This window comes from Ranitomeya variabilis, chromosome 2 (genome assembly GCF_051348905.1).
Source record: "Ranitomeya variabilis isolate aRanVar5 chromosome 2, aRanVar5.hap1, whole genome shotgun sequence".
In the NCBI taxonomy this organism is placed as follows: domain Eukaryota; kingdom Metazoa; phylum Chordata; class Amphibia; order Anura; family Dendrobatidae; genus Ranitomeya; species Ranitomeya variabilis.
The window spans coordinates 596,770,848-596,784,769 of record NC_135233.1 but is presented as its reverse complement, the minus strand read 5'-3'; the positions used below and the strand labels follow the sequence as shown (position 1 = coordinate 596,784,769).

Here is a 13,922-nt window from a genome sequence, read left to right as displayed (position 1 = left end):
CATATCCAACCAAAGTGGTATAATTAAGACTGTCAGCTCAGCATGCAAAAAATAAGCCCTCACCCGACCCCAGATCACGAAAAATGGAGACGCTACAGGTCTCGGAAAATGGCGCAATTTATTTATTTTTTAAACAAACTTTGGATTTTTACATGTTGGCTATGAACTCGTAATGACCTGAAGACTCATGGTGGCAGGTCAGTTTTAGCATTTAGCGAACATGGTAAAAAAAAAACATCAAAAAAACAGTTGTGGAATTGCACTTTTTTGGCAATTTCACCACACTTGGAATTTTTTAACTGGTTTTGAATACACGACATGGTAAAACCAACGGTGTCGTTCAAGAGTACAACTCGTCCTGCAAAAAATAAGCCCCCACATGGCCCTATTGACGGAAAAATAAAAATGTTATGGCTCTGGAAAGAAGGGGAGCGAAGAACAAACGCAAACATGAAAAAGGGCTGCGGCGTGAAAGGGTTAAATATAACACTTTGTTATAGCAAAAATGTTAGAATGTTTTCAACAAATATTAAGGAGAATGGTGAAAATGCCGTGATACATTGCGCTGTAGCCGATCTGGGAGCAAATAAAAACATTATTAATTGTGTTAATTGCTTTTTATAGAAAAGCTATTGTGTATGACCCTGCCCTAAAGCACGGCTTATTATTTCAGGCAAGTAGGTGGCACCATGACACCAATGAGTAACAGAAGAGCAGCAGAGAAACACTAGGCCTCAATTTTCTAAATGGTCTGTTGCCAGTAGCAACCAATCACAGCTCAGCTTTCATTTTTGAAACAGCTGTGGAAAAATAAAAGGGAGAGAGAAAAAAAAAAAAATCCTTCATTGGGTTTCGTGTTTCGGCCGAAACCCGACTTTTCACGGTGGTCGGCCGGTTTCACTCGACTCGACTTTTAAGACAGTCGGGTTTCACAAAACCCGACTCGACCCTAAAAAACTAAAGGTCGCTCAACCCTAGTGATGACTGATGGCATAAAGAACAGCATAATGCCAGTAGTATTCCTAGAAGCAAAGTATTCCAGTCTCCAGCTTTTATGGAATGACAAAAGCTAGTGTTCCATCAATGTCAGGAACAAATACCAACCCCACCCTCAATCAAAAACCCAAAAATCTGTATCTGACCCATTCTGCCACTTTCCAATATATTTCAATGCCTCACTACATCCTAGGCCTCTGCTTGCTGTGAGTGAACGCGGCCCTTCCTGATACATACAGACCAGAAAAGGCTCCAATCAAAACTTTTTAACCTTTTAGATACCACACCACAGCAAAATTTAGGTTAGGAATGGGGAGTAGGTTTCACTTCCGATACCCAACGGTCCTTGCTTCTGGCATATTACTGCCAATCCTATGAGTCCTGGCTTGTAAGGGTATGTGCACACGTTCCGGATTCCTTTACAGAATCCTCAGGTAAAATCACCAGCGGATTTTGTGCTGGTTTCACCTGCATTTTTACACGTGCAGAATCCTATAATGGATTAGGTGTAAAACGCTCCAGATTCAGCACAAAGAATTGACATGCTGCAGAAAATAATCCTCAGCGTTTCTGTGCGGAATTTTCCTCAGCATGTGCACAGCGGATTTTGTTTTCCATAGGTTTAGATGGTACTGTACAACGCTTGGAAAACAGCATCAAATTTACAACGTGTGCACGAACCCTTACTGGGGTTCATATTGCTAGGAGTCAACTTAAACAATACACTATATGTGATTGCAGGGTTAAGTCTTGAAGAGGACCAATTTAAAAAAAGTGAAAGCATTTAAATATATATAAAAAAAAAAAGTAAAAAAATAATATATTTTTAAATGCTTTCATTTTTTTTATTGATCTCTCTACGGAGCAGCAGAAGCTCATTTATGCAATCCATTGTTTCGGCAGTATGAGGGTATGTGCACACGATGCGGATTTTGCTGTGGATCCGCAGCGTTTCCCATGAGTTTACAGTTCAATGTAAACCTATGGGAAACCAAAAACGCTGTGCAGATGCTGCGGAAAAAAACGCGCGGAAACGCAGCGGTTTACATTCTGCAGCATGTCACTTCTTTCTGCGGATTCCGCAGCGGTTTTACAGCTGCTCCTATGGAACACTGCAGTTGTAAAACCGCAGAAAATCCGCGATAAATCTGCAGCAAAAACGCAGAGTTTTTGCCCTGCACATTTATCAAATCTGCTGCGGAAAAATCCGCAGTGGCCAAGAATACGTGTGCACATACCCTTAATTAGCAGACAGGTTCCATTGAAATCCTTCCTCTACCCTCTTTTCCTCTAAATTCAAATAGCAACATCTAATAAATGAAAAAAAAATTGGCAATGTTCATGTGCGATTATACAAACTAAAAAAAATAAATAATCGACAAGAAATTTATCCCATACAGTGCACGTGAAATGGAAAATAAAATCAAAATTGTAGGAGCATTGGTTTTTGTTTTTTTTTCACATCACCTCCCCCAAAAAAGAAGTAAAAAAAATAAATAAATCAGAGTCGTATATGGTACAAATAAAAACTACAGTTCATCCTGTAAAAAAAACGCCTGTCTACAGCTATGTCGACGGAAAAAAAAAAAAATCAAGTTATGGCTCTTGGAAAAAAAAATTAAAGTTAAAAAATGAAAAATTGCCAGATCTATAAAGTGTTTGAAAATTGCGTGGGAGCACAAAATCCATTAGAAAGTTGCAGATTTTTTTTTTGTATTATTATATCACAACCGGTGTATTCTCCATGTAAGATCGGATGTAAATATATGCGCAATTGCTGTAGAATTATGGAAAAATGAGACACAAAATAAATCCTTTAAATGGTGTATATTTTGTACATTTTTTGCTGAAGCAAGTCATCTTTTGCACAATACATAACAGATATTCCTGCTTGGTATAATCTTTGGTCTAAACAGAGACCCGGAGGCGGCCAAAGAATCCTAAAATGGTGTCTCACGGCAGCTCGCGGAGAACCTGCGTCTAGAAACTGTATATGTGTTATGTAGCGGTGCAGGAATGTGTGTAGATCTATACATATGTGTATATATATATATATCCTCTATAAATATGATTTGTGCGTAATAAAAATTTAAGGCAGCAATAACATAAAAGGCACTTTGGTCATATAAACAATATGGCTTCATATTCCCAGAGGAAAACTTCAGTCATTGTAGTGAAAAGGGGGACGAACACCGTAGTTCTAGGGTACGGAAGTCCTCGCCAGACAAAACAAACAGCAAAAGTCTCAGTATAACGGTAACTTCTGATTGGTTGTAGCTAGTGCGCTCACATCTTTGGGAGGAGGGGGTCCTGCGGATCAGCGCTCTCATATGACAGTATGGCTCCCAGGTCATAATACATTTGGTATTATGGCTCTGCGTAGACCTTCATTACGTGTTGTGATTGTCGCTGGAAGGCACAGATTAATCAGGATGGCTCTGCAGAGGACACGCTAGGGTCACGCCAGAAGACCCATCCGGGTGACCTTAGCGGAAAGGAATGTGTGTAACAGGAAAACAACAGGCTTCGGACACGTGTGCAAATCCAAAGCCTAAAAAGTTGGGGGAAAAAACACAGAGTGTTATAGAAGGAATTATACAAATACAAAGTTATTCAAGTTCAGTATGGCCAGAAGAAGGCGTATCAGTGTTCACGATCTAGAGGCAGAGCCTGGAGGGTCAGTAGCCAGCGCAATCGGGGCAGAGCCTAGAGAGTCAGCAGCCAGAACAATCGGGGCAGAGACTGGGGGTCAGCAGCCAGAACAATCGGGCAGAGACTGAGGGTCAGCAGCCAGCGCAATCAGGGGGTAGAGACTGGGGAACAGCAGCCAGCGCAATCAGGGGGCAGAGACTGAGGGTCAGCAGCCAGCACAATCGGGGCAGAGACTGGGGGTCAGCAGCCAGAACAATCGGGCAGAGACTGAGGGTCAGCAGCAAGCGCAATCGGGGCAGAGACTGGGGAACAGCAGCCAGCGCAATCAGGGAGCAGAGACTGGAGGGTCAGCAGCCAGTGCAATCAGGGGGCAGAGACTAGGGACCAGCAGCCAGTGCAATCAGGGGGCAGAGACTAGAGACCAGCAGCCAGCGCAATCGGGGCAGAGACTAGGGACCAGCAGCCAGTGCAATCAGGGGGCAGAGACTAGGGACCAGCAGCCAGTGCAATTGGGGCAGAGACTGGAGGGTCAGCAGCCAGCACAATCAGGGGGCAGAGACTGGGAGTCAGCAGCCAGCGCAATCAGGGGGCAGAGACTGGCAGTCAGCAGCCAGCGCAATCGGGGCAGAGACTGGAGGGTCAGCAGCCAGCGCAATCAAAGGGCAGAGACTGGAGGGTCAGCAGCCAGCGCAGTCAGGGGGCAGAGACTAGGGACCAGCAGCCAGTGCAATCGGGGCAGAGACTAGGGACCAGCAGCCAGTGCAATCAGGGAGCAGAGACTAGAGACCAGCAGCCAGCGCAATCAGGGGGCAGAGACTAGGGACCAGCAGCCAGTGCAATTGGGGCAGACTGGAGGGTCAGCAGCCAGCGCAATCAGGGGGCAGAGACTAGAGACCAGCAGCCAGTGCAATCAGGGGGCAGAGACTAGGGACCAGCAGCCAGTACAATCAGGGGGCAGAGACTAGGGACCAGCAGCCAGTGCAATCAGGGGGCAGAGACTAGGGACCAGCAGCCAGTGCAATCGGGGCAGAGACTGGAGGGTCAGCAGCCAGCGCAATCAGGGGGCAGAGACTAGGGACCAGCAGCCAGTGCAATCAGGGGGCAGAGACTGGAGGGTCAGCAGCCAGCGCAATCAGGGGGCAGAGACTAGGGACCAGCAGCCAGTGCAATCAGGGGGCAGAGACTGGAGGGTCAGCAGCCAGCACAATCAGGGGGCAGAGACTAGGGACCAGCAGCCAGTGCAATCGGGGCAGAGACTAGAGACCAGCAGCCAGCGCAATCAGGGGGCAGAGACTAGGGACCAGCAGCCAGCGCAATCAGGGGGCAGACCCTGGGGACCAGAGGCGCCATTTGCAGCAGGGCTACATATGCGTTTGTCTATGGGGGTCAGGTACAGATGCTCTATTAGAATGTTATATACTAAATATTTGTTATATTAATACACTCATCTCTTACCAGTTCTCCTTCTGGTCCGCCAAAGTCCAGATAAAGATTTTTGGTCCCATCATCTGCTGACATACGAAGCTTCTCGAACGGGTATCTGTACATGACGGGGCCCGAAGGGCCTCCCCGGCACAATGTGAATCCGGTGTCATAATGGATGGAGAGAGACACTGATTCCCCGCGTAGAGAGCAGCCTGGTGACAGGTAGCATAGCAATGTGTTATGTGATACATTAGGACATCAGGAGTATTTGTACATTGAATATTGGAGATTGTTTTATCCATCTGCGAATTATATATTATACAAGAGGGTAAAAGGATAAGAAGGCCAATAACACGCTCCATTTGTCTTCAAGGGGACCCACAATTTCTGTCATGGAAATAGTTTCCTAGTCAAATCCTCCCTATGTTAAATAAGGGGTGATGACAGAATGCTGGGAACTCGGACAGTATTGCTAAATCCTTTGCAGGATAAAGAATCTTGCCATAAGATAGAAGGATGTGCACTGGAATATTCATTAGCAGCGATTATAATTCAGGCTGGCCTAAATTTAAAGAGTCTACTAGGATACATACAAGAAACAGAAAAGATCCTCCCCATTAGCCGATACTTCTCACAGCTGAGAGTTTGCTACAACTGCACCTATTGTAGAGACCTGGAAAACTCTGACCCCTGTGCACGTTAACATGAATTTTCTCATTTATTGACAGCAAGCACAGTTATGTGGAACCGACTCCACATTCTGCAAAAAAACAAAAAAAAAACTTACTAATTGTGAACTCTCTCGTGAGTTCAGCTGACGCGTGACACCCCTGCACCAACGCTCTCGTCCAGGCGGAAAGATCCCGCTGGTTCTCCACGCGGAAAACGCGCATATCGATTCCTTGAGGATGCCCTGTACGAGTGGCGAATGTTAGATGTGGCCCTAGAGAGGGCGAGTTTTGCCCTGGCCCCGAGTGCACCAACCTGAAAAAGACAAAGTGATACATGGCCAACACGATAACACAACTATACAACATACTAGGTAGTGAAAGATCTGACTGTAGAGCCATTCTGGTCTATTGGCTGTGTGTGGAATTACTGCCCGCCCTGAGTTGTAATACCAGACACTGCCTTTAAACCAAAAGTGGTGCTATTTCTAGCAAAATTACAGATATTGCCAAAAACAACAGATTCCAGTTTGTGGGAAAATCCATAGCAAAATCGCACAGATCTTGCTGCAGAAATAAAACCTCTAAAAAAGGATAGATTTCATATCAAAGGGGTTGTCCACTACAGGAAAACCCTTATTATTAGGCTACGGAAAGTAGAAAAAAAATTTAAAGTCACCCGCCCGCTGAGTGTCTGTATTAGGGCTCATTTCCACTTGCGAGAAAAACGGACGAGTGCAATCCGATAAAAAAATCGGATTGCACTCGGACCAATGTTATTTAATGGGTGACATCTCATCTGCGATTTTTTTTCTCAGCTGAAATCGGACTGAGAAAAAAAATCACAGCATGCTGCGATTCTCGGACGAGACTCACCAATGTACTGTAAGTCAATGGGTGTGAGAAAAAAAATCACACAGCACTCGGACCATGCGAGTGCTGTTCTTTGAAAAGCCGGCAATTCAGTGCGGTGTACAGTAAAATCACACTGACATGTTAGAATAGAATAGATAAAATAAATGTCTACACATAGTATAGTGCACAGAGATGTGGGCTGAATAAATCTCACTTTTGTCACCTTGAAAAGTATTTGGAGTGCTGCCTTCTTTTGCTCTTTTTGTATATATATATATGTGTGTGTGTGTGTGTATGTGTCAGTGAGACACATATATGTATATATTTATATTTCAAACAGAGATAGATAGCAGAAAAGCCGGTAATAGCAAAAGCCGGCAATTGTATCTCCTTATCAAACCCGACAGGATATGAGACAAGGTTTACATACCGTTTCATATCCCTTATTTTATTCCTGAGTACTAATGTAAGAAGTGTCTTTGTGTAAAATTTGGTGGCTCTAGCTGTTAAAATAAAGGGTTAAATCGTAGAAAAAACTGGCGTGGGCTCCCGCGCAATTTTCTCCGCTAGAGTGGGAAAGCCAGTGACTGAGGGCAGATATTAATAGCCTAGAGAGGGACCATGGTTATTGGCCCCCCTGGCTAAAAACATCTGCCCCCAGCCACCCCAGAAAAGGCACATCTGGAAGATGCGCCTATTCTGGCACTTGGCCTCTCTCTTCCCACTCCCGAGTAGTGGTGGGATATGGGGTAATGAAGGGTTAATGTCACCTTGCTATTGTAAGGTGACATTAAGCCAGATTAATAATGGAGAGGCGTCAATTATGACACCTATCCATTATTAATCAAATAGTACGAAATAGTTAATAAAACACACACATAATTACAAAGTCCTTTAATGAAATAAAGACACATGTTGTTGTAATATTTTATTAGACTCTTAATCCACCTGAAGACCCTTGTCACCTGGAACAAAGTTTCAAAAAAACAAAAACAATATTCCATACCTTCCGTCGTTCTGTCCCACGTTGTAAATCCATCTGAAAGGGTTAACTAATTTTACAAGCAGAAGCCTGTTAATGCAGCCGCTTCTGCCTGTAAAAACCCGGGGAATTAATGGGAAGCAGGGTGACCTGTAGTTACGTTGAGTCGCGGTGAGGCGCCCCCTGCTGGATGTCCTCATATGAACCCGAGTGTGGGAAAAATTCCAAGGCTCCAGTTCATGAGGACATCCAGCAGAGGGCGCATAACCGCAACTCAAGGTAACTACAGGTCACCCTGCTTCCCATTCATCAAGAACAAGAAATCAAGAACAAAAAATGTGGCAGTCAGTAATGGTTACTATTTTTAACCAAGCATAGGGGAAAAATTATGGAATCACTCAATTCTGATGAAAAAATTATAGAATCATGAAAAACAAACAAAAAAACACTCTGGTCTAGGGACCATGGATATAGGACCCCCCCTGGCTAAAAACATCTGCCCCCAGCCACCCCAGAAAAGGCACATCTGTAAAATGCGCCTAATCTGGCACTTAGCCTCTCTCTTCCCACTTCCCTGTAGCAGTGGGATATGGGGTAATAAAGGGTTAATGTCACCTTGCTATTGTATGGTGACATTAAGCCTGGTTAATAATGGAGAGGTGTCAATAAGACACCTATCCATTATTAATCCTATAGTAATAAAGGGTTAATAATACACACACATTGGGAAAAAAGTATTTTAATGAAATAAAGACACAGGGTGTTGTAATAGTTTATTATACGCTCAATCCAATTGATGACCCTTGCCACCTGAAAAAAAGTTAATAAAAAAGCAACAATATCCCATACCTCTCCGATGCTCAGTCATGTCCCTCGCTGTAAATCCATCTGATGGGGTTAAATAATTTTACAGCCAGAAGCCTGCTAATGCAGCCACCCCTGCTGTAAAATCTGGGGAATGAATGGAATGCAGGGGAACGTAGCTACCTAGACTTGCGGTGCTGTGCCCCCCTGCTGGCATAACCTCATATGAACTCGAGCGTGAGAAAATATTCCGAAAAATTCCCATGCTACAGTTCATATGAGTTTATGCCAGCAAGGGTCTAGGTAGCTACTTTCTCCTGCATTCCATTCATTCCCCAGTTTTTACAGGCAGGAGCAACAGCTGCATTAGCAGAGCTTCTGCTTGTAAAATTATTTAACCCCTTCAGATGGATTTACAGCGTGGGACATGACTGTAATGCCAGAGAGGTATGGAATATTGTTGTTTTTTTATTTTAACTTTGTTTTAGGGGGGCGTGTCCTAGCTGGCCATGTGAGTGGACACAGGAAGAGTGCTCCCGCTGCTAAAGAGAAAAATATCCTGTGCAAACATTGATTACTGGACTTTTTTTTGCCACAAACCGGTTAGCTGAAGGTCTGGGGAGCAAAGCGGTGCTAAGTGGTGGATCCGGCATCAGAGGCAATGACCAGACGGAGGCAGAAGGATGCAGGTGCTGGTGATGCAGGAGCCAGCCAAGATGGCACCGAGGTCAGAGAAGAAGCTGACAGGGAGAACGCCGCATGTCAACGGCGTATGGAGGTGGTGGCGAAGCTTCAGCAGTATGCCAGAGTGGAAGCTGCAGAGGAGGCAGAGCAAGGGACCAGAGCTGGAGCTGATAAGGAGGAGGATACAGTCCTGGCTGCAAAGCATGAGGTACAGAGGTGGAAGGAGGGGGCCCTGAAGTCTTAATGCAGAAAGAGGAGCCGACCCTCAGAGACGTTGTTGTGCTGATATCCTCGTGCCAGCAATCCTTGAATTCCCTAGCCCTGCAAGTGCAGGAGGTAAAAGGGGACACAGCACAGATTAAAGGGAACCTGTCACCTGAATTTGGCGGGACCAGTTTTGGGTCATATGGGCGGGGTTTTCGGGTGTTTGATTCACCCTTTCCTTTCCCGCTGGCTGCATGCTGGCCGCAATATTGGATTGAAGTTCATTCTCTGTCCTCCAGAGTACACGCCTGCGCAAGGCAATATTTGAATCAAACACCCGAAAACCCCGCCCATATGACCCAAAACTAGTCCCGCCAAATTCAGGTGACAGGTTCCCTTTAATGCAGCCCTGCAAAAGATGGACAGACGTATGGGAGCGGTGGAGGAGAGGGTGAGCACGGCAGAAGACCACATAGTTAAACTGCAAAAAGCTGAGAAAAAGTTCGCCCAAGCAATATCAGAGCTCGCTGCCAAGAATGAGGATCTGGAAAATAGATCCAGAAGGAATAATATACGTATAGTGGGGCTGCCTGAAAAGACTGAGGGGAGAAACCCCACAGAGTTTGTTGAAAGCTGGCTGTTGGAGAAAATTGGGGGCACAGTGCTGACAAAAATATTTGCTGTTGAAAGAGCTCATAGGGTCCCGCCGCAGCCCCCTACCCCAGGAGCGAATCCCCGTACCATGCTTGCCAAAATACTGAACTACAGGGACAGAGACATTATCCTCAGGAAGGCTAGAGAAATGGAGGATCTGACGGCTGGAGGTCAAAAGATTGCCATCTACCCGGATTATTCTGCTGCAGTTCAGCAACAACGGATGAAATTCACTGGGGTTAAGAGACGACTGAGGGAACTAGGAGTGCCATACTCTATGCTGTTCCCCGCAAAGTTGAGACTGGTAGCTTTTGATAAGACCCACTTTTTCCTGACACCAGAGGACGCTACCCAGTGGATTGATACTAATGCGAAAAAACTTAAAGGAAAGGGCGATTGACATCTCGGCGAGATCCGGACGGGAGTTGTTTCTCTGTTGCTGGAGGAGGGATTTGCGTTTAATGGCACATTGGTTAAAGGGTTGAGCAGCGGTTGAGGGCTCGGCTGTGCCATATTGAGTGATTGACCGGAGGGGATAGTAACGATTAATAAGTATGGGGGAGGTGGGTTACGCCGGGTACTGCAAATTGGTTTGGTAATTTCTCTACGTTTAAGTTGGAATGTTGGAAAAAACAAAAACTGGGGGAAATTCGGATTGTTACTGCAGCGGGAGGCGCATGGAGAGGGTTAAGTAAGGGAGAGTGTTCGCAATGGGCGGTGGAGCCCCACACTTGATGAGAGGAAGAATGTGTTGTATTGGGTGGGTTAGGGGGGCAAGTTGGTAGGGGGGGTGGCAGGGATTAGACAGCTCATACTTGGAAAAGTGGATACTATGAAGGATGATGAGCCGTATGATGGGGGACTGCATTAAAATATTGAGTTGGAATGTAAGAAGCCTAGCGGATAAAACTCGGTGGGCGGCAAGTCTGCAGTATGTTCGAGAACAGAGGGTCTCAATGATATGCCTGCTGGAGACACATTTAGTGCGGGAAAAGGTGGATGTATTGAACAGGCGCTGGATACAGAGGGCATACCATTCTACCTTCTCTACGTACTCTAGGGGGGTGTCGGTGTTGGTACCTGTGGGAGTGCAGTATGAAGAGGTGATGGTACAGGAGGATGTGGATGGTCAGTATGTGGTGGTGCAATGCAAAATAAATGGAGTGTTGATGTGTATAGCGGCAATGTATATTCCGCCTCCATACTCAAGTAAGAAAATTAGAGAGGCGCTGGAGAGGGTGGAACGCTGGGGCCCGATACCATTTCTAATTATTGGGGATCTTAATAATATATGTGATGACTTTTGGGATAAAAATAAAAACTCCCAGAATAGGACAGTGGGACACATTACTACGTTAGGGACTTATATTCGTGAGGTGGGTATGACTGATCTATGGAGAGTTAGACATGTTGGGGAAAGGGGGTACTCATGTTATTCACCGGCTCATGGTACTCTATCCAGAATAGATTTGGCACTGGGCAACCGTCTGTTGGACACGATGGTAGGGGATGTGAGTTATTCACCTAGGGCCCTCTCAGACCATAGTCCAATTGAGGTGGAGTTTCGGCCGATGGGGACAGGGGCCGTGAACATGAGAGAGTGGAAGATTCACCCTAACTGGCTGCACAGTATAGATCTAGATAAGATAAAACGGGAGTTGGTGGAATTTTTTGAGCTGAATGATGGGAGTGTAGATGCTCTTACTGTATGGGAAGCCATGAAGGCGTACTTAAGAGGGCTGCTGTTTAGAGACATTAGTAGATGTAAGCGGAAGTCGAGAGAGGCAGAGAAGGCAGCGATTGATGGGTTGAGGGCAGCGGAGGATGAGATGGTGCCTTGCGCAGGCGTGTACTCTGGAGGACAGAGAATGAACTTCAATCCAATATTGCGGCCAGCATGCAGCCAGCGGGAAAGGAAAGGGTGAATCAAACACCCGAAAACCCCGCCCATATGACCCAAAACTGGTCCCGCCAAATTCAGGTGACAGGTTCCCTTTAAGGTTTCCAATACTGGCGAGAGCTAAGTGGGAGAGGGATCTGGGCCCAATGGAGAATGAAACTTGGGAGTCTGTGCTGGAGTGGGTTCCACGGCTGTCTCTGAGCGAACCATATAGGCTGTCACAGCTTTATGTAATACACAGAGTTTACAAATCTCCGAAGGTGTTATATAAGGCAGGCTTGCGTGATGATTCTGAGTGCCCGAGGTGTAAATCTACAGATGCAGACATATTTCATATGATGTGGATGTGTCCGAGACTGGCTGCTTTTTGGTTGGTAGTTTTGAGTCGTGTTGAAGGACCATACAGATGCACGGTGCCAAGGGACCCGATGGTGTGCTTGTTGGGGTGCGTGGATGAGATTGGAGTGGATAACAACCTGAAGACAGCTATTGCCAGATTGCTGTATATGGCCCAGAAGGTAATAGCGCGAAATTGGATTAAGGACGAGCTGCCTTCAAGAAGAGAATTCCTCCAATATGTGAAGCAGGGCCTGAAACTGGAAAGGGGGAAAATTGAAATGTTCGATAAGCTGTGGTCTCCGTGGCTTGCCATGGGATAGGTTTGTTATAGAGACCGGGTGAATCAAGACCCTGAATTGGTGAAAACATAACACGTGGCCTATGGTCCTAACTGAGGGGATAGTCATCCTATAGATTTGAGTGTGGAGCTATTAAACAAGGTGGGCTGTCTTATTGGGGAGGCAACTTTGTACTGAAAACAAGAATGTAACATGTCAATTGTAATGTTATTCTTAATAAAAATTTGAGTTAAAAGAAAAAAAACCTTGTTTCAGGTGACAAGGGTCTTCAATTGGACTGAGCGTATAATAAACTATCACAACACCATGTGTATTTATTTCACTAAAATACTTTTTTCCTAATGTGTGTTTTTTTTAACCTTTTATTAGTATTGGATTAATAATGGATAGGTGTCTTATTGACGCATCTCCATTATTAACCTGGCTTAATGTCACCTTACAATAGCTAGGTGGCATTAACCCTTTATTACCCCATATCCCACCGCTACACGGGAGTGGGAAGAGAGAGGCTAAGTGCCAGAATAGGCGCATCTTACAGATGTGCCTTTTCTTGGGTGGCTAGGGACAGATGTTTTTAGCCAGGGGGGGTCCTATATCCATGGTCCCTCTCTAGGCTATTAATATCTGCCCTCAGTCACTGGCTTTCCCACTCTGGCAAAGAAAATTGCACGGGAGCCCACGTCAGTTTTTTCCGTGATTTAACCCTTTATTATTATTATTTTTTTTTAATCAGATATTTTTTATTAAAGTTTTCAGAACATCACAGAATTTTCACCAAACTACCCCACAATCTTTCCCCATTCCCAACCGCTCCCCCCACTACCCAACCCTGGTCCAATGATAAAATATATCACATTATTTTAACAGCTAGAGCCCCCGAATTTTGCACACAAACACTTCTTACATTAGTAGGGAGGAATATGCAAAAAAAAAAAAAAAAAAAGGGATATGAAATGGTTTACTGTATGTAAACCAGATCTCATATTCTGTCAGGATTGGGAAGGAGACAGCAAAAGCCGGCAATTGAATTACCGGCTTTTCTGCTATCTATCTCTGTATGTGTCTCACTGACATTATATATATATCTAATATATAAAGCTGAATGTGTGTGTGTGTGTATGTATGTATGTATGTATGTATGTCCGGGATTGGCATCTGAACCGTAGCAGCTACAGCCACAAAATTTTGCACAGTCACACGTCTGGACCCCGAGAGCGTCATAGGCTATGTTGTGAGGTGAAATTTTAACCCCGCGCTTTCCAATTCACCAAACAATTTTGCCCCTATCTACATAATGGGGAAAAAGTGAAAGGAAAAGTGTTGGAGGCGTCGCAGCTACAGGCACAAAATTTTGCACAGTCACACGTCTGGACCCTGAGAGCGTCAAAGCTATATTGTGAGGTGAAATTTTAACCCCGCGCTTTCCAAGTCACCAAACAATTTTGCCCCTATCTACATAA

The 13,922-nt window shown here is 45.1% G+C and overlaps 1 protein-coding gene across 1 annotated transcript in view; it reads right to left on the bottom strand.

Moving 5' to 3' along the window:
* Positions 1-2,811: 2,811 nt before the first annotated feature.
* The window catches only part of SNTB2 (syntrophin beta 2), a 37,619-nt gene continuing 26,508 nt past the window's right edge, over positions 2,812-13,922 (bottom strand). Inside the window, exons 5-7 of the mRNA XM_077288495.1 lie at positions 5,861-6,057; positions 5,104-5,285; positions 2,812-3,547 (exon numbers count right to left, since the gene is read on the bottom strand). Coding sequence (XP_077144610.1) covers positions 3,455-3,547; positions 5,104-5,285; positions 5,861-6,057 — 472 coding nt within the window. The 3' untranslated portion in view covers positions 2,812-3,454. The remainder of the gene's footprint in view (positions 3,548-5,103; positions 5,286-5,860; positions 6,058-13,922) is intronic.